Source organism: Xenopus laevis, chromosome 7L (genome assembly GCF_017654675.1).
Source record: "Xenopus laevis strain J_2021 chromosome 7L, Xenopus_laevis_v10.1, whole genome shotgun sequence".
NCBI lineage: Eukaryota > Metazoa > Chordata > Amphibia > Anura > Pipidae > Xenopus > Xenopus laevis.
Genome location: NC_054383.1, coordinates 38671779 through 38699739, shown reverse-complemented (window position 1 = coordinate 38699739; position 27961 = coordinate 38671779). Strand labels below are relative to the sequence as shown.

General features: G+C 37.2%; 1 protein-coding gene across 1 annotated transcript in view; it reads right to left on the bottom strand.

Annotated features, from left to right (window-relative positions):
• Positions 1 to 27961, bottom strand: part of ascc1.L (activating signal cointegrator 1 complex subunit 1 L homeolog) — a 139863-nt gene that overhangs the window by 109568 nt on the left and 2334 nt on the right. The window contains exons 2-5 of the mRNA XM_018225393.2: positions 22726 to 22850; positions 20418 to 20517; positions 19545 to 19642; positions 8193 to 8371 (exon numbers count right to left, since the gene is read on the bottom strand). Coding sequence (XP_018080882.1) covers positions 8193 to 8371; positions 19545 to 19642; positions 20418 to 20517; positions 22726 to 22837 — 489 coding nt within the window. The 5' untranslated portion in view covers positions 22838 to 22850. The remainder of the gene's footprint in view (positions 1 to 8192; positions 8372 to 19544; positions 19643 to 20417; positions 20518 to 22725; positions 22851 to 27961) is intronic.

Sequence of the window (27961 nt, the reverse complement as noted above, 5' to 3'; positions counted from 1 at the left end):
AAAAAAAAGTTTTTTACCTTCGAATCCTTCACTCGAAGTTAGTGAATCGGCCCCTAAATAAACCCAATAATCTGGTTTTGCTTCCAATTGGGATTTATTTTATCGAAGTTTGGATCAAAAACAAGGCACTCTTTAATGATTAAAGAGAAAATTACAGAGAAAAAGGAAATTGGTTTTAAACACTTTGATTATTAGGATGAAATGGAGTCTATGGGAGACTTCCTTTCCGTAATTCAGAACTTTCTGGATAACGGCTTTCCTGATAACAGATCCCATGCCTGTACTCATGAATAAAAAATAGGAGAAATTGGTGTCTCATATCATGATAGTTGTGGTTGTATTCCTTAGCTATCCTTTATGCAGCAATGTGACACATCAATCTGTGCATATTACATTTATCAGTAATGATAACAGTACACCAATCGTTTCTCCTCCCGGGAAATTTTTCAGTTGAAATACCCCTGGATGAAATACCCCAGTGTTCCCCAACCAGAGGCTCATGAGTAACACGTTGCTCACCATCCCATTCCTCCCAGTGGCCTCAAAACAGGTGCTTATATTTGAATTCCAGATGGGAGGCAAGTTTTGGTTTCATAAAAACCAGGTGTGCTGCCAAGCAGAGCCCCCTGTAGGCTGCCAGTCCACATAGAGGCTACCAATTAGCCAATCATATGCCCCTGGAACTATTTTGAATGTGGCTCATGGATATAAAAATGTTGGGGACCCACGAAATACTCATGAGATACACTGGGGGTGATTTATAAACACTGGTAAATGTGCACCTGGGCAGTAATCCACGGCAACCAGATGTTTGCTTCCAAAAAATCTAATCATGGATTGGTTGCTATGGGTAACTACCCAGGTGCAAACTCACCCAGTGTAATTTGTAAATGAGTCCCACTATGAGGCCGATTTGGTAAAATTTTGAGATCTAATTTTTTAATAAATTGTATTTTTTCTCTAAAAATGTATGTTTTTTTTACATTTCTAAAAAATTCAAAACACGAAAAACTCGAATACAAAACTTTGCCAAGTAAAAGCAGTCCAGGTCCCAAGTCAAAGGCAGCTGTGCTGATCCTATTGGAGCTTTTTATAACCATTCAGACTTTTAGATGTTTTCCCTTTTTTTTTTGCTAGTAATTGCCCAAAAAACTTACATTTTTAGAGGTTTTAGAGATATTGGTATATTTTAGGGCATCATTCAGCATTTTTTTTTTCCATTTGTACTTTTTATATTAAGATCTTTTAATAACATGGCATTCATGGTTTTAGAGAAATGCCCCCATATGTAATATAATGTACTGCCCAGGAGCAGTAACCCATAGCAACCAATAAGATGTTTGAATTTAAACAGGTGACCAGTAAATTCTACAAGCTTATTGGTTGCTATAGATTACTGCTCCTGGGCAAACAGTGCATTTTATTACATAACCCCATAGAGTTTAATCATTGTTTCAAAAAGCTCTAATACCCATAAAATACGACCCTTAAAGGGCAGTAAAGTCTAAAATAGAATAAGGCTAGAAATGCTGTATTTTGTATACTAAACATAAATTGGAACTTACTGCACCACAAGCCTAATAAAACAAATGATTTATGCTTTAAAGTTGGCCACAGGGGGTCACCATCTTGTAACTTTGTTAAACATATTTGCTAGACCAAGAATGTGCACATGCTTAGGGATCATAATAAATGATCAAAACAGCACAAGTCAAATAATATCTGCCACAAGCCAATACAGCAAGACTGATTAATAATCAGAATAGGCAGACTGCACTGGGTACAGTGTTGTCATGTGATCTAATGTTCTCCAACTCTGCAGAACCAGTGGCTGCAGCAAAATAATCCTCCAAATAGAATCCCAGTTTATCTGTTTAAATCTGGCTCCATGATCTTTGTCCCTGCAGCTGGAGTTGGAAACAGTAAAGGGGATGTAAAGGCAAAAATAAAAATCCAATACAAATCTCTACACAGTCGCCAAATACTCTACAATATAAAATGTAATTCCTGAACCAGCAAGTGTATTTTTTTAGTTGTAATATTGGTGTGTAAGCAGCCATCTCAGGTAATTTTGCCTGGTCATGTGCTTTCAGAAAGAGCCAGGACTTTCAGATGGAACTGCTTTCTGGCAGGCTGTTGTTTCTCCTACTCAATGTAACTGAATGTGTAGCAATGGGACCTGGATTTTACTATTGAGTGCTGTTCTTAGATCTACTAGGGGGCTTGTGTTAGAGAGCTGCTATCTGGTTACCTTCCCATTGTTCTTTTGTTAGGCTGCTAGGGGGAAAGAGGTCTCTGAGGAAGTGCGTAGACACGAAACGCGTCAGACCTCGGACGCTTTTACATATACCTAATGTTCAAATAAAGTTTATGCTTTTTAACTATAACTCCTGACTTCGGCGGTCTGTATGTGGGATCCGGAGTGCGCTGTCGCAAAAAGATTGAATGCTGGGGAGAAAGGGAGGGGTGATATCACTCCAACTTGCAGTACAGCAGTAAAGAGTGACTGAAGTTTAACAGAGCACAAGCGACACGACTGCCCCCAGCTGGAAAACTGACAATATATCTAGCCCTGTTTTAGATTTCAAAATTAACTATAAAAAATCTGTTTGCACTTTTGAGAAACTGATTCAGTGCAGAATTCACATTTTTTTCCGATGACAGTATCCCTTTAATGAACATTACATATACCACTGTTGTTCAGCTCAGTGTATTGATAACCTTGCTCCCCAGAGGTTACTGAATTTATACATGTAAAAATACAGTTAATTGGTGGGCATTACTTTATTCTCTATGCACATGCATATTTTCCAAAGGTAGAACACAGAGTTTTATTTTTTCACCCATTGATAAAAATGGCCCTAAAAAAAGTGAATAAATAGTAATATTGCTATCTGGTAAAATGTGGCAAGATCTTATTTCAGCTTTTCATAAATATACCCCAATGTTGCAATAGGCAACACTGCCAGAGTATTTCCATTATTTTCTTTGCACACTTCTGTGATTTACATACTCACAGAACATGCAAAGCATTATGAGACCTGGAGCAGACTACTGTTGCAACAATGAGAATACATTTTAATTTCAAACATGAAATATAGTTAAAGGATAAGTAAACCATGTAAACAAAGGGCCCTTGCAAAGTCTACACTCCCCTACCAACTGCTTTGCCAAATGGGGCCCAGCTTCCCTACACCTAGTCTGATTTGTCAAGCATGATTGGTGGTCTCCATGTTTGGTCACATCGCACCATATCAGAGTTTCCGTTAGCAGGGCCCTGTGCTTTAAAACAGGTTTTACTTCTTCTTTAAAACCTCAATTCGATATAATAAAAGCAAGGAAACTGAAGAATTAGCCTATTTAATGAAGAATTGCCTATTTAATGTGCAATTAGAACATTTTTAATAGAAAGTATTGCCTTAATGTATTTTTGCCACAAACTAATATGTAGAGCCCTTCCAGCTGATAGAAAACACTTGAGGGTATATTTATCAAAAGTGAAGTTAGAGATCACCACAGTCCGCTAGTGTGAAATACCGCCAATTTCCATTTTAAAAATCCCATAGAAATTAATGGAGAGAGGTGGTATTTCACACTCGTGGACTGTGGCGATTAGTGATGTGCGGGCCGGGCCGATACCCATGGCACCCATGCAGACACATTTCAGGGGCTGTTGTTGCCTGAGGCAGCTGCCCCAATGCCGCCTCCCCCCTCCTGCTCTTCTAACTTCCAGCGTCGGAGCGGGTGGAGGAGGGGCCGCATCGCTAATGCAGTGAGCGATATTGCGCTTGCTGCACTAGAAGAGCCAAATTTCCTTTTTAAAAATTGGAAATTTGTCTCTTAAAGGAGAAGGAAAGGTTAAAACTAAGTAAGCCTTATCAGAAAGGTCCATTTAACTATACCAGTAAATCCCCAAAGTAATGTTGCTCTGAGTCCCCTGTCAAAAGAAACACTGCATTTCTTTCCTTCTATTGTATACACATGGGCTTCTGTATCAGACTTCCTGCCTTCAGCTTAAACCTCATTGCCCTGGGCAAGAGCATGCTCAGTTTGCTCCTCTTCCCCCCCCTCCCTTCTCTACTGTAATCTGAGCCCAGAGCAGGGAGAGACTCAGGCAGGAAGTGATGTCACACCACATTAATACTGCAGCTCCTATCCTAAACAAACAGAGAGTTTCTAGAGCTTTTTACTCAGGTGTGGTAAAACATTCTACAGAATAAATATAGCATTCTAGCTTGCACTATTGCAGCTAATCTATTGGCAATAAAATGCCTCCGTAGCTTTCCTTCTCCTTTAAAGTTACCAGAGGCGGCTTTATGCAGCCCTTGGTAACTGGCCACTCCGTGCCACCTGAGGCAAGATTCTCACCTTGCCTCATGGCCAGAGCGGCCCTGGACCCCTGGAGCGCCCGCCACCTTCAACTGGTATTTCAGATTAATAGCTTTGTTATTTGCACTTAGTTGTATTGCCATTTCTTACAAATAGGAAAATGTTGCTTATAGGCTGCATTATAAAATTGCCACAGGCTATAATTTGTGCTTCTTTAATATGTAGATAAAACAGCTGTTTGATAGGAATAACACTTTTTCCGGAAAATGCAATTCTGTTGCTTTAATCAGCTGGAAAAGCTAAACAGCATGTCTCTTTTCTTAAATCATGAATATTACAGGAAATTAAAACAAACAGGTTTCAGTTTATACTATACATAGAAGCAACTGCATGGCAATTACAAAAACTTGGCATTTGTCTGTTCTTACTTCCCAAAACACGCTTCTTATGGCATGCACAGAAAGGCACTGCTTACGACCCCTAGTTTTGGCTCTGTTATCAAAACCAGCATCTAGTTTTGATAACAGTTTTGTTCTAGTAAATAAGATACAAATAGTATACATTAATTTATAAGTGGAGAGAGAAAATGGTTTCTTGCATCTGTGGTGTAAATTGAGAAAAAACTTACCTGTGTGGTAAATAGAGTGCCATGGCCCCTGATGCAGGTATTGAACTCAGGGCCCCCTCACTCCCAGGCCTCCACCCCTTCCTCCAGACAAATGCCTCTTATCCTCCCAGATGCACAAACGTGTGAAATCCTTTTTATTCAAACAATATTAGTCATGCAGTCCCCAAGGGGGTGAGAACCCAGATACAGTTGCACCCCCTTCCCCCCGGAAGTTTCCCACTGAATCCCAGAGATTCTTACTCCTTAGCTCCAGCAGTGGGAGAACTACACTTAGGGGCAGATTCACTAAGCTCGAGTGAAGGATTCGAATGAAAAATACTTCGAATTTCGAAGTATTTTTTTGGTACTTCGACCATCGAATTGGTTAAATTCGTTCGAATTCGAACGAAAAAATCGTTCGACTATTCGACCATTCGATAGTCGAAGTACTTGCCCTTTAAAAAAAACTTCGACCCCCTACTTCGGCAGGTAAAACCTACCGAAGTCAATGTTAGCCTATGGGGAAGGTCCCCATAGGCTTGCTAACCTTTTTTTGATCGAAGGATTTTCGTTCGATCGTTGGATTCAAATCCTTCGAATCGTTCGATTCGAAGGATTTAATCGTTCGATCGAACGAAAAATCCTTCGATCGATCGAACGAAGGATTAGCGCTAAATCCTTCGACTTCGATATTCGAAGTCGAAGGATTTCAATTCGAGGGTCGAATTTCGAAGTATTTTTAACTTCGAAATTCGACCCTTAGTGAATCTGCCCCTTAAAATCCCTTGGGGGTGCCATACTTTAGCCACCCCTAACGATTATAATTGCTTTCATGAAACCCTGGGCTGAAACTGATTTGCCGTGATTTTTTTCTACATTCGGCTTCCGCTTTACTGTTCATGTACCTGCCTGGACCAGAAAGAAGTCAAATAAAATGGTGACAGTAGAATCCTGCAACAATAGCCCAGGCCAGTGCAGTTTTTAGCGAACAGGAGTAACATGTTTTCCTTTAACATGACAAATTTCACTCCAGAAGCACAAAAGTACATTTCAGAAAAACATAAGTAGCACATTTTTGCTCAGTCATAAAGCTAGCATAATCCAATACTACCTTGCATTAAGACCACAATAATACAGCCAATAAGATACCTTGTAATTAACATGTTACAGCAGAGAGCATTAGTCAATAAATCAAATGGCTACACTGATTGCTAGATGACTTATTGATTTAAACTGTCCCCTTCAGAAACAAGATGAATGCTGTGTAGAAATCCATTGATGATACATACATAACCTGAGCACATGGTTCATGAGAACAGACACATTAAAATGCAGGGAGAAATAAAGGAATAATGTTGGCCAAAATAGGTGTTAGTTTCTCAGGCAGATACCAAGGGTTTTTAACGGTACAGTTAATCAAGAATGAAAGCTTACAAATACCAGAATATATGCACACAGTCAATGGCATACTGTATATGATTTGTAAACAACAGCTTGCAAAATTTCATAAATGGTTTGATATAATTGTTAGAACAATGTATGGAACCACTAGTTTGAAATCCATCAAAAGCATTGTATCCAAAAGTGGTAGATGGCAAATACCAGATATAATTAGTACTAATCTCTCAAGTCAGCTTTGTTGGAAGTAAGTCTTTTTATACACTGTACATATACATTTTTACAACTGGATGCATATTTATCATAGATGGTAACCAATAAAATATTTTGCATTTCATATTTTTCAATCCCTGCTTGCAATTTGCAGCAGGGATTAACAATCCAGAGGGTGTTAAGAGATGCTGCTGAGCTCTCTGTAATACCCGAATTGTGCTTGGCTAATGACAAATCTATCCTTTTGGTAACTGTGTTAATATATTAAATCCCTTTCTAACTGTCAGGAATATTTTTTAGACATTCAAAAAAGTGTTGATCAATGGGGAAATTAGTAAACTGCTAGGGACCCTCAGGGTTTCTACTCTAGTATTTAATAAACATCTGCCACTAAAGGTTTGAATCTGTACATTCAGAACTTAAAATTAAACTATTTCCAGGTAACGTCCTATTTTACAGAGAACAGTTTTCATTTTATAGTTCTGTAGAGAGCCATGAATGTTATTAGACCTGTGTCAATATTTCTGTAAAAGAACAAAAACGGTTGCATTCCACAGCTGTATAAACATTTGCCCTATAGAAATTGAATGGCAGCCCCCAAGGCTACACATCAGCTTGTTTATATGAATTGTAGTAATACTTGTGAAACAAATACACAATTTTTACCAAAGTAGTACATTATATATAAATGCATACAAAGCCCTCTCATATTTTGGTGTTAAGACCTCTCGCTTTTTTTCTAGCAGGACTAACAGTACAAAAAGGGCTACTCTTTTGAATATTCAAGTAAAACTCAGCAGAACCTATGGTACAAACCGTAATTAGTAAAATTAGTTAAAAACCATAGGAATGCAAAACAAATCTGGCCAATATTGTCACAAGGACAAAGAGGTATGGTGCAGTTGTTATAGGGTAAGAAAGCATAGTTACTATGTTTCTGTCTACATTAGCAGACAGGGGTGTATTTATATATAGGCAACTGAAGGCCTGTGCCTAGGACGGCAGCTCTTTGGGGGCGTCCCTCGAGTGTCTATATATAATTGAATACATTTTTGAAAGACATAAAAACTTCTCCCCCCCAGCCACCATGGAACCCATACTGCCTAAATCCGGCAGAGTTGGGAAGGGGGTACAGGCCTCAGCAAATTGTTGACTGGAAGTGTTGTAGATACAGCCCTGCAGGTTAGGCTTCCACTGAGACATTAAAGTGATACTAACACTAAACATTATTTAAAATATTAATCAAAAGTTACCTATATGTTGATTGTTTTACACTCATAGGGCTGCTTTTGTAAATAATTGTTACTTGAAGTTACTAAACCTGACTGTTTTGCCAACCCGACTGTCCCTTCTCAACATGTCAGTTAGAGTTTCTAATGCTAACAGACTGCTGAAGATCAAATATGGCAGTCCCCTCATAGAGGAACATAGGGGATCAGATGGGTAATGTAAAAGCATCTGTAAATACTTTAATGGCAAAATTATAGATAGCATGCAAAGAAAATATCATGATAAATGTAAAAAAAAAGGTTTAATTTCTGGTGTCAGTATCGCTTTAATATAAATAATTAAATGTTATTTCAGTGTAGTTTACATTCATTATCAATAATAATAATGTCATCACAAGAATAAAAATATGCAATACCTTTGAGCATTTGGCCAAAACTTCCTCTTTAAAGAGAAGGAATTTTTCTTGGATTTGAGGCTGGTTGAGAGCAAATGACAGAAAGTGGGTGAATGGTTGCTTTCTCCTAAAACTTTCGGCCAGCAGTTCAATTCGTGTCCTGGCAGAAATGACTCCATTGCGTTGCTGCCCTGTAATTACTGGATAAAAATTTGCATTTGTGAAAGATTTATAGAGAAAGCTTTCAAATCACAATTGAGTATATGTGCACACAGGCAGCAAGAAAAGCAAATCCTATCATATCTGTAGAAATAAGTCAAATCGAACTGGAAGTGCTCTGTTATTTCTTGAAGACGTTTCACCATTCATCCAACTGTATTTCTCAATTCAGAATAACTTGTAAATAAGATCTTTTGGGAATATATCCTCTGGAATGTTGCTCAAATCAGCATAATCTGTTTATCATAATCAGCAAGGATGTCATGAAGTTACAGACAGTAACATATTATGCAGATCTGAGCAACATTCCAGAGGATATATTCCCGAAAGATCTAATTTACAAGTTATTCTGAATTAAGAAAACCAGTTGGATGACTGGTGAAATGTCTTCAAGAAAAAACACAGCAAGTCCAGTGCAAAGAGAAAAATCATCAGCTATTTTGCAAAGCCCCTAAACTGCCATTTTCGCACCAGTTCTGCATCAGACCTTTAATATGATAAAGGTATAAGATCCCCTCTTCAGAAACCTGTTATATCTCCCAGAGATTCCAGTATATGCAAATACTTTTAATTACTAATTTTAAAAACAATTTCTTTTTTTTCTGTGTAATAATGAAGCAGTATCTTGTACTTGATGGTAATTAAACTGCATGAATCCATATTGGTGGCAAATTTATGTAATATTTAAAGGATTTTTTAGAAAACTTAAGTTATGGAGATCCAAATTACTAATTCTTTTCTGGAAAACCCCAGGTTCCATGTATTCTGGATAACAGATTCTATACCTGGAGCAATAAAGTATTACAACTGTTGCTTAAAAGTTGCACATTTTCATTTTATCATTTAATTTATTGTAAAATAACATAAAAAGCTCTTAGATACTATTAGAAATACTGACACATAAAATCCTAGTCTCCTGGCGTCTAGTTTTCAGGGCTACACTGCCCCAACTTCTAGCTCTCTGGGTGCAGCAACCTGACTTCCTTAAGCTCTCCTTGCTGAGACAGAGAACAGATTTTGGACTGCTGCAATGGGGTGATTTGGGGGCTAAAAGTGTGATCCCAGTAAATCAAGCCTGCGGCATAATACCTTTAAAATCCATTGTAATAATTTATGACAATGGTTGCTTCAAAGTTGTATATTTCCATCTTTTAATTGAATACATTACATACAATTACAATTGTATTATAAATATATCATTATAATATAATTAGACATTGGACATACAGATGTATGCAATAAAGACAATTTGAATCTCTGAACATTGGAGTGAAGGTCTATGTGTACAATTCTATATATACAGTCATAATAAAGTTTGGGAACCCCTCTCAGCCTGCTTAATGATTTCTTCCACTTTCAACAAAAAAAGATAACAGCGGTATGTCTTTTATTTCCCAGGAACATCTGAGTACTGGGGTGTTTTCTGAACAAAGATTTTTAGTGAAGCAGTATTCAGTTGTATGAAATGAAATCAAATGAAAAAAACTGGCTGTGCAAAAATGTGGGTACCCTTGTAATTTTGCTAATTTGAATGCATGTAACTGCTCAATACTGATTACTGGCAACACCAAATTGGTTGGATTAGCTCGTTAAGCCTTGAACTTCATAGGCAGGTTTGTCCAATCATGAAAAAAAGTATTTAAGGTTGGATATCCCAACAAGACAATGACCCTAAACACACTTCGAAAACCACAAAGGCATTTATGCAGAGGGAGAAGTACAATATTCTAGAATGGCCGTCACAGTTCCCCGACTTGAATATCGAAAATCTATGGGATGATTTGAAGCAGGCTGTCCATGCTCAGCAGACATCAAATTTAACTGAACTGGAGAGATTTTGTATGGACGAATGGTCAAAAATACTGCCATCCAGAATCCAGACACTCATCAAAGGCTATAGGAGGCATCTAGAGGCTGTTACATTTGCAAAATAGGCTCAACTAAGTATTGATGTAATATCTCTGTTGGGGTGCCCACATTTATGCAGCTGTCTAATTTTGTTACAGTGCATATTGCATATTTTCTGTTAATCCAATAAACTTTATGTCACTGCTGAAATACTACTGTTTCCATAAGGCATGTTATATAATAAAAGGATGTTGCTACTTTGAAAGCTCAGCCAATGATAAACCTCCAAAGAATTAAGAGGGGTTCCCAAACTTTTTCATATGAATATATATATATATATATATATATATATATATATATATATATATATATATACACACGCACACACACACAGTAGCTCAGTATGCAATGGCTATGAGCAACAGTGTGTGCTGTTTTTCTTAGTATCTTGTCTAACTCATGATTCAGGGAGGCATAAATTCTGTTCCTGTGTTGGTACTGTTCATTAATTCATTGTAGCCTTAGGCACGTCACTAAAAAGCGAAGTTATCATCAAAAAGAAAATATTATTTAGTGCTGTATTCAGCAGAGTCCTAGATAATTACATTTAAAAAAAAACCTGTCAGTGAAAGCCCTACCAGAAAAACTACACAAAAATATTATGCTTCCTGGAAGAAGTTTCATTTCTGATTTTATTAAAGGAGAAGGAAAGGTTAAAACTAAGTAAGCCTTATCAGAAAGGTCCATCTAAATATACCAGTAAAACCCCAAAGTAGTGCTGCTCTGAGTACCCTGTCAAAAGAAACACTGTATTTCTTTCCTTCTATTGTGTACACATGGGCTTCTGTATCAGACTTCCTGCCTTCAGCTTAAACCTCATTGCCCTGGACAAGAGCATGCTCCTCTCCCCCCCCCCTTCCTTCTCTACTGTAATCTGAGCCCAGAGCAGGGAGAGACTTAGGCAGAAAGTGATGTCATACCAAGCTAATACTGCAGCTGCTATCCTAAACAAACAGAGTTTCTAGAGCTTTTTACTCAGGTATGGTAAAACATTCTACAGAATAAATATAGCATTCTAGCTTGCACTATTGCAGCTAATCTATTGGCAATAAACTGCCTCCGTAGCTTTCCTCCTTTAAATTCAAGTTTCCCGAACTTGTATTTTTAAAATTAAAAAAGATCTTGAGAATTCAAATGAAAGCGTTTAGCAGATAAAACTCAGCAGGTGTCTATAAGTCAACAGGAGTTGTGAAATCAACATTCATGTTCAAACTTTACATACATATAAAACTGAATGGAGCAAAGTAATTTTTTATTTTGGATATATTTTTTTATACAAATGAATGCAATCAAGTTTGGATTCCAGGTTTCTCGAAAACATAGTTACAAAGTTAAGTTGGGTTGAAAAAAGACTAAAGTCCATCAAACTTAACCCCTCCAAATGATCCCCAGTGCACTTAAATACACACACTCACACGACTTATCTATACTTCACATATATAAGCAGCTATGTAACTAGATATTACTGGACCACACAGCAAATTGTTTTTCAGGCGCCCCAAAATATCTAGCGTTTTAACCATTTCACCAAAATTTATTGAAATTGTATATGAATTAGTGCATCATGGGGCCTCTATAACACCTGGGGCCCCCTGCAGCTACAGGGTCTGCTTCCTCTGTAGTTATGCCCCGTTAAATAAACAGGAAATATATAAACAAATATCTACACTTTTTGTAGTTTATGGTATCACATTAGCCTTGTATATTATGCATGTTCAAGAAATCATCCAAGCCCCTCTTAAAAGAATTAATAGAAACTGCCATCATTACATCATCCAGCAGTGCATTCCACAACCTCACGATCCTCACTGTGAAAAACCACCTACAATGCTGAAATGAGAGCTCTGTTTGTGGGAAAAAAGATCCCCCTTATCTGTCTATAATGTCCTCTAATGTACCTATTAAGTGTAATCATGTCTTTTGCAAGCTTTTTTTTTTCCAAAGAAAACAACCCCAACCTTGACAGTCTACCTTCATAATTTAAGCTTCGACAAAGACTCAGGAAAACAGACGGCACTTCTGAGAATGGGATTTATTGGGGTTCCTGCTGGAAACCTAATTTAAGCTTCCATCCCCCTAATTATTTTAGTTGCACGTCTCTGCACTCTCTCCAGCTCATTTATATCCTTCTTAAGGACTGGAGCCCAAAACTGCACTGCATACTCCAGGTGAGGCTTTACCAGGGACCTATAAAGAGGCAAAATTATATAATCTCTTGAGTTAATGCCCTTTTTATGTAAGAGAGAACTTTTTTTGCTTTAGTAGCTACAAAACGACATTGCCTGGAATTAGTTGAGATATATTTTTATGATAATTATGATATTATACTAATGATCAAGAAGAAAAACAAAATCTTGATCGAGATTTTTTTTGTTGTTAAATTTGAATTAAAAAATTGATAAATAAGTGTGAATGCTTTTTAGGGTATCATCATTTGGATCATTGGGACACCTCTAATAAATGGATGTTGCAGGGCTGCATTGATTGCAATTAAATGAGAATGAAATCCTAAAAGTGGACACGGCTAGAAATTCTGTATTTTATATAATGAACTTATTGCACAATCCTAAAAATTCCGAATTTCTTCAACAGTAATAATCCAGGCCTTAAAGGAGAAGGAAAGGTTAAAACTAAGTAAGCCTTATCAGAAAGGTCCATTTAACTATACCAGTAAATCCCCAAAGTAATGTTGCTCTGAGTCCCCTGTCAAAAGAAACACTGCATTTCTTTCCTTCTATTGTATACACATGGGCTTCTGTATCAGACTTCCTGCCTTCAGCTTAAACCTCATTGCCCTGGGCAAGAGCATGCTCAGTTTGCTCCTCTTCCCCCCCCCCTCCCTTCTCTACTGTAATCTGAGCCCAGAGCAGGGAGAGACTCAGGCAGGAAGTGATGTCACACCACATTAATACTGCAGCTCCTATCCTAAACAAACAGAGAGTTTCTAGAGCTTTTTACTCAGGTGTGGTAAAACATTCTACAGAATAAATATAGCATTCTAGCTTGCACTATTGCAGCTAATCTATTGGCAATAAAATGCCTCCGTAGCTTTCCTTCTCCTTTAAATGTTGTGCACAGAAGCTCATCATCACTGTCTGTGATACTGCACATACTTGGCAGCTGCTGAGTAGTCCAACTTAGGGACTGTCAGAAATCATCAAGCAGATAATAAGGTTCACCTGTCAAGAGGCTAATTAATAAATTCTAAGGCATACTGCACTGTTTTCTGAGCTGCCATGTAATGCAAATTAACTACTAAGTATCGCTGTATCATGACATTCTTAATATACAGTATACTGTGCTGTGCTTTGCTTTGACCCTAAGCTTAGGGGCCGATTCACTAACTTCGAGTGAAGGATTCGAAGTAAAAAAAACTTCGAATTTCGAGTAGTTTTTTCTGCTCCTCGACTATCGAATTGGCGTAAATTCGCCTGAGTAGAATGATTCGAATAGATTGAGCGCAAAAACGCTGCGACTATTCGCCATTCGATAGTCGAAGTACTGGATCGAGCGCAAAAACGCTGCGACTATTCGCCCATTCCATAGTCAAAGTACTGTCTCTTTTAAAAATACTTCGACTGCCTACTTCGCCACCTAAAACCTACCGAATTACTTTAAAAGCCTATGGGAAAGTCCCATAGGCTTGTTTTCCAAGTTTTTGATCAAATAAAAAGGCATTCGATCGAATGAAAATCCTTCGAGCGAATATTCGATCGATCGCCTATTCGCCTGGCGAATATTCGCCAATTCGACTATTCGCCAGCACGTAAATTCGCCCGAATTGTCTATTCAGTTCTATGCGATTCTATTCCCCAGTCGAATTTCGAGGGATTTAACCCCTCGAAATTCGACCCTTGATGAATTTGCCCCTTAGTAACCAACAGCAGCACATCTGTAGAAAAAAGATGGAGAGTTACTGGGGGGCATATCTTTGGAGGAAGATTTTCACTGCTAAAGGACTCTAATGGGCTTAAGCTGGTACAGAACCCCAAAACATAATGTGCAGCATTTCTACCCTACTTGTTAAGCAGGTTTACTTATCCTTTAAATTAAATGGCAATCGGTGCAGGCCTTCAAGCTGGATTTTTTTTAGATGTGTGCCTGAATTTGTAAGTGATCTGGTAGCCCTATTTTCTGGCGTAACTGATCTCACACATGTAATGGTTCACTATGACTGAAATAAAACATTTCATCTAGATATCTTTATTAATATAAAACTGACTGGAACAAATTAGATATGCAGACAAAATTAAAAAAGGGAAATATTAAGAAGGAGAAAACATGGGCAGTTAGTAAGTATATAATCTCCAACCAACCAACAAACGAAATGAAAGATAAAATCTCAACTGCACAGGGATTTATTGCGCCTCAAGGACTTGTGTGTACCCCATTGCAGATGATCATTAGAGACCTATGGTAAATGAATAATAACGTAAGCTAACAGAAAGGTCTGACATCATTCCCAGAGCTCCCTTATGAATATACTTACTTTTATGGGTATTCTTGTATCTCCGCAAGCCATAAATGTAAAAGATTTGCAAATGCTTAAAAAAGGGATTTAAAATAAATATGTATTTGACCAACTGGATAACATCAGTGCTGGTATACAGAGTTAAAATGGTGTGTGTACAATGAGATTTAATTAATGCCTAATTAAGTTGAGTACTTGTGACAGCGGGAGGAGGGAGATAATTACTCTTTCAATTCTTTACAGTTCAAAAGTATTACTGTGTAATGTGAAAAAATATAAATTGTAATTACGGCTTACACATGTTCATGTTCTGTCATTAAGCAACAGCTAATTTTAATGGGCAGGTGTTGAACTGCCATTCACAATAATGCTTTTCACCTTATCAGGGACAGAATTTATTTTTTTCAAAGCAATAGTTTTCTTCTACAAAATAGATCCAGTCTCCATACAGTTATTGTATGGAGGGGATCCATTATTCAGAAACCCATATGCAGAAAGCTCTGAATTGCAGGATGGCCATTTCCCATAGACTTCATTTCATCACAATAATTCTACATTTTAAAATATTATTTCTTTTCCTCTGAAATAATATAACAGTACTTTGTACTTGATCCCAACTAAGATCTAATTAAAGCTTATTGGAAACAAAACCAGCCTACTGGGTTTATGTATTGGTTTAAGCAATTTTTAGTAGACTTAAGGTATGAATATCCAAAATATATATATATAAAAAAAAAAATATATATATATATCTTTTGGGGTTAATGACGTCATTTTTGGCGCCAGATTCAAATGGGGGAGTGGTATAAAAGCACCATTTTGTTGTACATGCATTATCCTTGAAAAAGGCCCTAATGTGGGCCGAAACGTCGGATCTATGTACTGAATAAAGCACTGAATTTTGATGAAAGAATCTTGGTGTGCGGATCCTTATGAGCTAATCTACATATAAATTTTTGGACCCTGCACCCACAGGAATTATACTAAGTCCGGTCTACAGAGTGCGGTCGTTTTACACAGACTATATATATATATATATATATATATATATATATATATATATATATATATATATATATATATATATATATATATATATATATATATATATATATTATATATATATATATATATATATATATATATATATTTGTTTTCCCTGACAAAGGGAACCGAAACGTTGGCTAAAATAAACCTTTATTTTCATTATCTTTTTTGTTTTTGTTATGAATTTCTTGGAGTGCTGTCATTCGATGATATATTTGCTGTTTAATATGTTAGTAAAGTGGTGAATGCGGTGTTCTTCTTCCGCCATGCAAAGTGCTTTTTGTTATGACCAAATAACTCAATTTTTGTCTCATCAGTCCAAAGCACTTTGTTCCAAAATGACTGTGGCTTTTGCATACAACAAGCGACTCTGGTTGTGGCGTGAGTGCAGAAAGGGCTTCTTTCTCATCACCGTGTCATACAGATCTTTTTTGTGAAAATTGCGCTGAATTATAGAACGATGAACAGATACACCATCTGCAGCAAGATGTTCTTGCAGGTCTTTGGAGGTGATCTTTGGGTTGTATGTAACCAATCTCACAATCCTCTGCATATGCTGCTCCTGTATTTATCTTGGCCTGCCAGACCTGAGTTTTACAACAACTGTGCCTGTGGCCTTCCATTTCCTGGTTACATTACTAACAGTTGAAACTGACAGTTTAAACCCCTCTGAGATGGATTTTTGTAGCCTTCCCCTAAACCAGGGGTGCCCAAATGGTAGATCGAGATCTACCAGTAAACCTTTAGCTAGAGATCAGTTGATCTCAAGACACCGCCAACAAACTGCTTGTCTAATTCACCCTTCTATTTCATGCTGGAACAGATTGCTAACAATGCTTTTATGGATGAAGATCATAATGGGACAATATCACTAAAAGTAGACCTCGCATTAGTAAAGTTTGGGCACTGTTGCCCTAAACCATGATACTGAACAATCTTTGTTTTCAGATCTTTTGAGAGTTGCTTTGAGGATCCCATGCTGTCACTCTTCAGAGGAGAGTCAAACAGAAGCACAACTTGCAATTGGCCACCTTAAATACCTTTTCTCATGATTGGACACACCTGCCTATGAAGTTCAAGGCTTAACGCACTAATCCAACCAATTGGGTGTTGCCAGCAATCAGTATTGAGCAGTTACATACATTCAAATTAGCAAAAGTACAAGCCAGTTTTTCTCATTTGATTTAATTTCATACAACTGAATACTGCTTCACTAAAAATCTTTGTTCAGAAAACACCCCAGTACTCAGATGTTCCTGGGAAACGAAAGACAAACCACTGTTATCTTTTTTGTTGAAAGTGGAGTAAATTATTAAGCAGGCTGAGAGGGGTTCCCAAACTTTTTTATATGACTGTATATATATAGAATTGCACACATAGACCCTGGGTCACACTTTGAGCCCCAACATCACCCCGTTGCAGCAGTCCAAAATCTGTTTTCTGTCTCAGCAAGGAGAGCTTGAGGAAGTCAGGTTGCTGCACCCAGACAGCTAGAAGTTGGGGCAGTGTAGCTCCGAAAACTAGACTCCAGGAGACTAGGATTTTATGTGTCAGTATTTCTAATAGTATCTAAGAGCTTTTTATGTAATTTTACAATAAATTAAATGATCATATAAAAATTTGCAACTTTTAAGCAACAGTTTTTCACATTTGATTTAATTTCATACAACTGAATACTGCTTCACTAAAAATCTTTGTTCAGGAAACACCCCAGTACTCAGATGTTCCTGGGAAATGAAAGACATACCACTGTTATCTTTTTTGTTGAATTGGATTAAATTATTATGCAGGCTGAGAGGGGTTCCCAAACATTTTCATATGACTGTGTATATACACACACACATAGCTGTTCCCTTCATTAATTTTTGCACAGATTGCAAATCAAAGTAAAGTAATATTTTAATATCTGCAATCAGCTTCATGCTGGAAAGACCATCAAGCAAAACAAATAAATGCATTAAAGATACATTGATCAAGAAAATGTGTATTTAGTACTAGTACGCCACCTGCTGCTAAAATAATAAAATAGCAAAATTCAGATACTCAGTGGATATATTTTTACTACACTTTTTTTTTTTATAAAAGTGTAGTTAAAAGGCAACTAAAGCTCCAGAACAAGTTATATCACTGGAAACATTTAAAAGCACCGTCATATGGTATCAGTGATCACAATACATGGTTTATGTCTTTGGCATACATGTATACACACCTAAAACCGAAGGTCCTAGGATATATAAATACCATACAAGTCAAATTGTTATTTAAAAAAAGGCTAACTGTATAATTTTTGCACATTGATAATAAACTCTAAGGTGGAGAGTGATGTTTTAGTTATATGTTTTAAGGGGTGATTCTGCTTTAAATTAACTTTTACTAAGTAATAAAATGGATGATTCTAAGCAACTTTTAATTTGGCCTTCATTTTTTCTTTTTATTGGTTTTTTAACTATTTGGCTTTTTCCACTGACTCTTTCCAGCTTTCAAATGGGGGTCACAGACCCCATCTAAAAAATAAATGCTCTTTAAGGCTACAAATGTATTGTTATTGCTACTTTTTATTACTCATCTTTCTATTCAGGCCCTCTCCTTTTCATATTCCCGACTCTGATTTAAATTAATGTATGATTGTTAGGGTAAATTAGACCCTAGCAAGCAGATTGCTGAAATTGCAACCCAGAGAGCTGTGGAAATAAAAAGCTAAATAACCCAAAACCACAAATAATAAAAAATTAAACCAATTGCAAATTGTCTCAGATTATCAGTCTCTACATCATACTAAAAGCTAAGGTGAAAGACCCCTTTAAGAAGGTTCCAGTTCTGTATGCTGCAATACAGAATTGGTTGCACACAGAGCGGGAGGATTATTATTAAAATGGCCTCTTGCATTTATTACAGACCTGGAATAGTGTTTTATGAATCAGTGCTGGTTTACCCCTTTCAGTGAACAGCACAATTTGGGGGGACGCCTAGTAACATGTCCATGCCTTGGATGAGCAACGGTACCTTTTCAATTCCTATGCTGATAGAATGTTATAGACTTTGAGCAAAAATTGGGTTGGGATTGGCTAATATAGATGTGAATTTATAGGTTGTCAACATGTTTTCTACCATCTTCAACAGAAATGCTACATTGTTCAGAAAATATTTCAATGTTTTCACCAAAACAAATATGTTATGAAAAAAATCATATGCTCCCTGTAGTGATGCGTAGGTCAGATAAACTCAACCCACACCTGACCATAAGCCTCAAAACCTTAACCCAATCCTAAAATGTTGCCATTATAGGACCCGCACCCAAGACAGGGTAAAAATGTACCTCCCCTGGTCTGACCTGCACCTACCCCTAACCCATAATGGTTGGCCAACCCAACCCCTAGTTTTCGGGTTGATTCTATTCACCCAAGTTTTACAAATTCGTTTTTTTTTGTTTTTTTTTTGGAATTTCAGATGCCATCTGCTTGCTAGGATTCAAATTACCCTAATGACTAGGCAGTGGTTTTCAGTTGCAACCTGGAAAAAGCAGAAGAGGAAGGCAAATCATTTAAAATTAGACAAAAATTTATATTAAGTGAAAGTTAATTATAAGGTGACATATTCCATTTGGGGGTCTGCATGTAGGACTAGCCTAGACATGCTTTAAAGCGACAATTAATCTAAAACTGAAACCAAGGTAATCTCAATTAAACACAAGTTTTACTCTGTAAAAACTGGAAGTAAATGCAACTTACTTATGTCTCCTTCTGCACCAGGCCTGGGAATGCTGATAGAGGTACGTGTTTCAGATTCCAAATTCCTCTTGGTTTCTCCTTTCTTACCAATGATGTATCTAGGACAATAGCACACATCAGCTTCATAAAGAAGGGTATAAATATTGACCTAAATATATATAGTTATATTTACTTGTAAACCAAAGAAAAAAAATGTTTGTCAAATGTTTGTGCTAACTTTCAGCTCTAACTTTTTTTTAAATCTTGGCTGGCTCTCTGTCTGGTGCCTATTTGGTAGATCCTGTATTAGCTCAAAGGAGTCCTAAATGCTGGTTAGCCTAAGCTTAGGCAGTGCAGAAATACCTGCAACCTAAAAAAATGTCAAATAAATCCAACTTTTTGCACAGGCAAACAAAGACTCAGTATCATTTGCTATAATAATATAGAGTGAAACTTTTTTAAACAAACTGAACAATACTAGTATCTGCTAATTAGGTGTTCATCCTCAATTATTTAAAATAAGTGAAAACAAAGTAATGGACTGCTGGGTTGATTTAATATGTATAGAGTATTTAGCAGTCACTTAAATATACATACTGCATAGCAGATCTAGAGTTTATTCTTCTAGTCCACATTCTACTAGTATCTAGAGTGAAAATAAAGCACATTGCCTTCTTGCTCCCACCCAGAAAATAATGAGGTCAAAAATCAGGTCATTTGAGTCTAAAATCACAGACATCTAGCTGGTGTCTGGTGGCAAACTTTACACTTTAAAGTGAACCCAGCTATAGAAAGAAGAGGAAACTGGATGCCCCACCTTACCGTAGCATGGATTGGATGAAATTAATTGTTTATTCCTTTAAAAAAAATGAATTCAATTACAATTTAACTTACTTAAATAGTTGACTGGGAAGATCTATTGTACACTGAAATCCTTTATCAGTCTCTTTTACTGTGAAGTCATCACAAGGCTCATCCAAACACTCCACAGATTCTACAACAGAATAAGAAAAAATACAATGCAAGTTTGGTAGAAATAACATACTGTATATGCGACTTATGCATTATATTGTACTATGCTGAGGATATTTTCAAAGGGAATGTCAACTCAAAACATGTTTTTTTTCCTAATAAAAGCAAACATAATTCTAAGAAACTTTGCTTATTGCATTCATAACAAATTGTCTATGGTTTTTAAGTTATTTGTTTATGTTTTGCTATTGAAAGCAGTGTTAGTTTGTCCCTTTCTATTCTCTGTCTTGGTGGTTCAGACTGTTGATACAATGTAAGACAAGCCAGATGATTAACACACCCGTCTTTGCTGGGGAATCTTCTTCAAAAAAGATCAGCACTCTCAGGTCTTAAAAAGATTTTTTATTGCTAAAAATGGCTAAAGACTGATGTTTCGGCCTCCACGAGGCCTTTCTCAAAGTACGCAAAACATCTATGAACATGCCTTAAAACTACACAACTGGCAAGAAAACAACAGCTGCAGTGTCATCAAATGATCAACGTCATTAGCAAACCCTCATTTAGTATTTTACTAAACGTATATATTCCCTAAATGTATAATACACTCACTGTTACTTCTCATTCATGATCTAAACACAGATTAAAATCACATTATAACCCAATAGCACATTACTGTAACCTTATCTACTATGAATTTTGTTATTTTATGTTGCTAAACTTGCAACATTGTTGCAACAAAAGGAACAGGATGTTGCTAGTGTTACTATTGTATATATCATTGAGCTTAACACATTGGTGAATCTCCCCCTGTTGTTTTCCTGCCAGTTTTGTAGTTTTAAGGCATGTTCCTATATATATACACCAGGATTTATCTCAAAAAGATACCTTGTTTATTCGATCAACGTTTCGGCCCTCACCAGGGGCCTTTATCAAGATAAACAAATAAGTGAAAACACCCACCACCAAAACACACCAACCATACAGGTGTGTCGATTGACCAATTAGTGAACATCAAATCCATTGGTGCAAAGAAATTGCTTTAAGAATGTTATCTTCTTTGCACCAATGGAATTGATGCCACTAATTGGTCAATCGACACACCTGCATAGTGGGTGTATTTTGGTGGTCGGTGTTTTCACTTATTTGTTTGTGTATTTTGATAAAGGCCCCTGGTGAGGACCGAAACGTTGATCGAATAAACAAGGTATCTTTTTGAGATGAATCCTGGTGTGCTTCAGCTTTTTTTCAGGATCTAATGTTGTGTATTCAATAAAACAACACTTCATTCACTAAGCTAATGGGAGAGTGCTGATCCTTCACACCACTATCTACAATATTGATTGTGCACTCCTGCTCTAATAAGAAAAGAGTGCGGACACCAGCAACCATTTTATATACGTGTGTGTGTACGTGTGTACGTGTGTGTGTGCGCGCACTGGGTTTCATTTTGAGGGATTGAACATGATAGACTTCTGTCTTTTTTCAACGCAACTTAACTAGGTTACTGACAGATTCTAAAAAACTATTTTAGAATCTGTCAGTGAAGCCAGACTAATGCTTGCATATCCATAAAGATCTTATTATATGTTTTTATCAGCAGCTTATGTAGAAATACACTAAACTGGATATAACGTTTTCTGCAGACTAATCTGTTTTAAATGCTGTTGCTAGTCTCATACATTTTGATATCAATTGCTTCCTTATGCAAATCTTTCAGCGGCTCCTTTGTAGTCTCAAATTAAATCCAGCACATTCAACAATGAAACTGCTCCCTTGCCTCCCTACATCTCATCCCTGCTTCTCATATTTGTGCCTCTTTTCTTCCCATGACCTCATCTCATTCTTGGATGAAAGTCTTCTTTAGCCTGTCTTCCCCCGTTCCTACAAACCCTCACTACTCACCTGTAAAAAAAAAAAAAAAAAAAAAAAAATCAAATGCACCATAAATTATGGTCAACATACCATAAAGGATCATCAGCAATTGTTTTGAACATTTTTTTATGTATCACTTTTTCCCTAACCTTGAAGATTGTAAGCTCTTGTAAGCAAGATTCATCAGATCCTAATGTTTTATGCTGTAACCCTTATTTGCTGAATTAGGCCACTCGTAGAGTATATTTATTTATTTAATTTTAAGAGTTTATATCCTTATAAATACCTGGATTAAACTGAAAGCAGTTATTCACAAGTGAATGCACAAATTTGCTTTTGTGATGCAGTTTGTATTTACCTCTGTAAAAATCATCCTCTTCTTCCTCATTTTGATGATAATCTTCTCGAACTGTATTTTTCCTGTATATCCTCCCTCCAATATTAATCAAGGCAGGACGTAAAACCTCCATGATTCTTGAATAACTGGAAAATAAAACACAGGCAAAAAAAAAAACATTCTTATTTCATTCTCTGCATAAATGGACAATGGCCAATACTTTTCCACACTTGTAATTAGTAGGATCAAAATGGACAAGGAGAAAGCCTAAACTTCAGCAGCATTTATTAGTGTAGCCTTAAGAAAGTTGTTCAGAGTAGACAGACTCCCAGTTGAAAATATGTACACATTTGAATAGGCAACGCATATGCTTCTGGGCTTACTTAAAGGAGAAGGAAAGGTTACACGATACCTTGTGCTGGTGTTCCTGAAAACTGTACCAACCTACTACTGTACGAGCACCACATCACAATCTTCAACCACTTATTTATTCTTCTCTTCAGTCTGCAGTTTAAATTTTGGCTTTCCACACTACTGCACATACGCATCCAGACTGGAACAGAGAGAGGATTTAGAAACTGGAAAGAGATTGTAATGTGGTGCTCCTACAGTAGTATCCTGGGCCGATGCAGTTTTCAGCAAACAGGAGAACCAGACCAGGGTCTTGGGTAAATGGTTATGATCACTGGGGTGTCTAACATTTTGGAACCATAAAGCAGGCGCACAAGAAAATACAAGGAGCATGTCCTGTACTTAACACCTGCTAAAATTTGCAGATGTACACAGAGCCTGAAAAGGTTAAGTTTAACTGAGGCTCATACACAAAGGTGCCTTTTGTGCAGTCAATAAGCAACCTTCAGTAAAAAAAACTGTTAACCATTTTATGATGCCACAGCAACTTTATAAGTGCAATGCAAGGAACATTACTAGTCCTCCAGATTCCAAATGAATTAAATCTAGACAACCTGAGGCACAAACAAAATAAAATATATGTAAAATGACAGAAACAGAATACAAAGTCAACTAACAATATTTGCCTTGCCTGAACCGGACTTCCTCTATACACATACCCAAGTCATTAGTTAAAGAATTTAACCAGGGTCTAACAAATACTGTAAAAAACCCCAAAACAATAGTATATTATGTCTTCTACAATGGCCTTTAGTTTAAATATACTAAATGCCTTTTCATTACAATGACATAGCACACATCTGCTACAGTTGAGATTGATACCCAAATGAGTAAATAAAATTGTGTATACACAGCTGTAGGGTAAATGGTTACAGGATACATGCAGTATTAATGCGTTCACTTGCATGCTGACCAGGGCAAATGCCATGTATTTATTGAATGCATGATAAAAGTTAAATTAAATTGTGCTCAGTCTTTATTGCTACATTTGATATTTTTTTCCAAATTCCAAAAATATATTCACTTAAAAATTCACATTTTCGTACGCAAGAAGTTTGTGGACTTAATTCAACCTCTATTACTATATAAACATTGATGTTACTGCTAAATGAAAAGTTAACAGATAAGCCCTGTAATAGAATAGAGTGTGATTCTACAGAGTGCATCTGGTATCTGCTACGTAACCTGTGCTTTGAATGGCTGCCCCCATGGCTACACAGCAGCTTATTTATATAAACTATAGTAGTCTTTGTAAAGAAAACACACCCATTGCACCAGTGCAGGGCAACAGTACATTATAGTTTCATTAATTTAAAACACTTTAATTTTTACGTGTTACTGTTCCTATAACACCTGGTTGTTACTTTTTAAACAATGTTGCAAATGTTTTAGTTCCTCAGCAGAAACAAGTCTGTTAATCAACTGGATTACCTTACATTGTATCAAAGTCTGAGCCATCAGGGCAGAGAATAGAAAGGACAAACAAACACTGCTTGCAATAGCAATGCAATACAATATACAATACAAATATCTTAAAAACCAAAGAAAATTTGTAATGAATGTATATTGCAAAGTTGCTTAGAATAATGTTTTTATTTATTAAAGTGGACCTGTCACCCAGACACAAAAAGCTGTATAATAAAAGTCCTTTTCAAATTAAACATGAAATGCAATTTCTATATTTTATTTAAGCATTCACAGTTGTTGTAAGCTAATTTAAAAATCTCAACTGTCAATCAAATATTGCCTGCCCCTCCTCTATGCCTTAGGCAGGAAATTACTTTCATCTACTTCCTAGATGTCACTGCTCTCCACAGATTCCCCCAGTTCTCTTCACCATTTAATTGTAGCCAGGGCATGGGGATGGACATCAGGTCCTCCATTCTGGTGCACAAACAAGATTCTGAGACGATACAAGGCTTGTCTTAATAACAGTGTCCACAAAATGGCTCCTGCCTCTTTGCTATAATTATGAATTCCTGGACTGAAAGAAACAAGTTTCAAATAATTTCTATAGTGTAATTAAAGTTAATTTTGCTTATTTAATGTGATGTTTTTTTGGGGGGTGATGGGTCCCCTTAAAGCAAAAAAATATTTTTTGGGTTGACATTCCGTTTAACATAAAGTCATTCAAAAGCCCACATCTGAAAAAGGGGCTCAGAATTTAAAAAAAAAAAAAAAACCCCTAGCCTGCCACCAGATACTTGCAGGTTAATCCAATGGCAGAGTTGAGGTGGTGTTGGCAAATGCCCCTGCTGCAATTGTTGCATTAGCCGGACTGCCAGATGGCATCTGCACATACGCTAAACGCAGAGAGAAGTGGGGGGTTGTCCGGTGCCTAGGGCAGCACTGGCCCTAGATACACAGATAGAGGAAGGAAACAGGAGTTACAAATGTGAAATAAATGGAAAGAATACTATAGATACAAAAAGATAGAGGGAGAGATGTTTTCAGTTTGACATGAAGTAGTCTATTTACAATGATCAGTGTCAAAAAAAAATCCACTGTGAACAAAATTGTCCAAGCGGAGTTTACTTTTTATAGGCATTATCTTTCAGGTTAGAAACTCCTGTCAGACAAGGACTGAATTGGAACACATTCTCCAACAGTCCAAATGGAAGCGGGGGATGGTGGTCAGTACAAATTTCACACGAATTGTGTCCAATTCCTATACGGCTGCTCTGTGCAGCAGTTGCTACATGCGATCCAAAATTAGGGAGGAAGGAAAAGGAACTCCAGCAGAATTACTGCAAATAAACTTTAATTACAAGTGGTGGCATACACAACATGTTTCGGGTACAATACCCTTTATCAAGTGAAATCACTTGATCAAGTGAAATACCCTTTATCAAGTGATTTCACTTGATAAAGGGTATTGTACCCGAAACATGTTGTGTATGCCACCACTCAGAATTAAAGTTTATTTGCAGTAATTCTGCTGGAGTTCATAATTACATAGTTAAATCGGGTTCAAAAAAAACAAAGTCCATCAAGTCCAACCCCAGCATCCATACACACACCCCTCCATACTTTCACACAAATTATATATACCCATACCTATACTAACTATAGAGTTTAGTATCACAATAGCCTTTGATATTCTGTCTGTCCAAAAAATCATCCAAGCCATTCTTAAAGGCATTAACTGAATCAGCCATCACATTATCCAGCAGTGCATCCCACAACCTCACTGTCCTGACTGTGAAGAACCCCCTACGTTGCTTCAAATGAAAGTTCTTTTCTTCTAGTATAAAGGGGTGGCCTCTGGTACGTGATCCACTTTATGGGTAAAAAAGGTCCCCTGCTATTTGTCTATAATGTCCTCTAATGTAAAGTGTAATCATGTCCCCTCGCAAGCGCCTTTTTTCCAGAGAAAACAACCCCAACCTTGACAGTCTACCCTCATAATTTAAGTCTTCCACACCTCTAACCAGTTTAGTTGCACGTCTCTGCACTCTCTCCAGCTCATTTATATCCCTCTTAAATTCCTTCTAATTTTGGATCGCATTCTCCAACAGGGAATGCATAGGCCTGCATTATGATACAATTTCTGGCCAAGGATCCAATGATTAAGTTGGCAAGCACATTGGTAACACAAATCTGCTTGTTTGGTGACCTCTTTGATCAGCAGATGTTTGAATGTATGACCGGAGAAATAGAAAAGTAATATAAAATATAGGTAGAAAAATCAAATAGTGGAGGATTTAGAGAAATAAACAGATGTGAGTCATTCAGATGTTGGTAAAGATATCTTTTATATTTATAGTATTGACATACTGCACTACACTACAGTGGTTACAGTTAATAATATAATGTGTTAATTATAAAAATGTACTGCTTTTTGGGCTGTTATATCACATACCAACATGGCTTGATTTTATTGAGTATAACTTTTATTTTTTTTTAACTAATGGGCTACACGCCACAAACATCAAATGGTTTGATTTCTGTGTGGTTTTAACCCATGGCTGTAATTTAAAGGACAGAAGCTGTTCAATTAAAACATCTGGAAAAGGTCCATTGAGACTCGAGGAAATGTCATAATTACACTGTGAGTGTGGCACCCCAGCACAGGGTAGAAACTAGGTGTAGGCAGAAGAGACAGGTGCCTAGGGCGCAAAGCTTGGGGACGCCAGGCACTTACCTCATAAGCAGCCTACCCCTAGTCCACCACTGAAAAACATTACGTAAGGGCTGCCGCAGGCCCTCTGTTCACGTTTGCGCAAGACCTCGTTCCACGTCTGCGCGGCCGCGAACTTGTGTCCCCCAAAGCGTATGGCGGTGCACGTGCGTTACCGAATGCGCGGGCTGGTTGCCAAGGGCACTCGTACGGCATTGCCCAACTGCCCAAGGTGTACTCTGTATTTATCACACTGCATGCTCCCACTCATTCTCTACATCAGGGGTGCCCAAACTTTTTGCAACGAGGGCCAGATTTGGTGAGGTGAAAATGTGTGGGGGCCGACCATTCAGCCCGACATTTTTTGAACCATTAATATTAAATTAAAGGAATCGAGTAATCGTAGCAGTAATATTTGGGCACATTAGTGATGATCTGCCACTTGGTCTATACTGCTGCCTGTGTGCTGAAGGTGTTAGCAATAGACACGTACTGGAACGTAGTGACACCGTACTTCTTTAGTTTACTGTACTGGTACGTCAGTACAGCTATTGACACCTTCAGCCCTAAAGAAGTATGTGAAAACAGCGAGTCTCTACATGCCAGTAAGTGTCTATTGCTAACACCTTCAGCACACAGGCAGCAGTATAGACAAGTGGCAGATCATTTCACTAATATTACTGCTATGGGATTCCTGATCGCACTGTGCTGAGGGGCCTCATTATT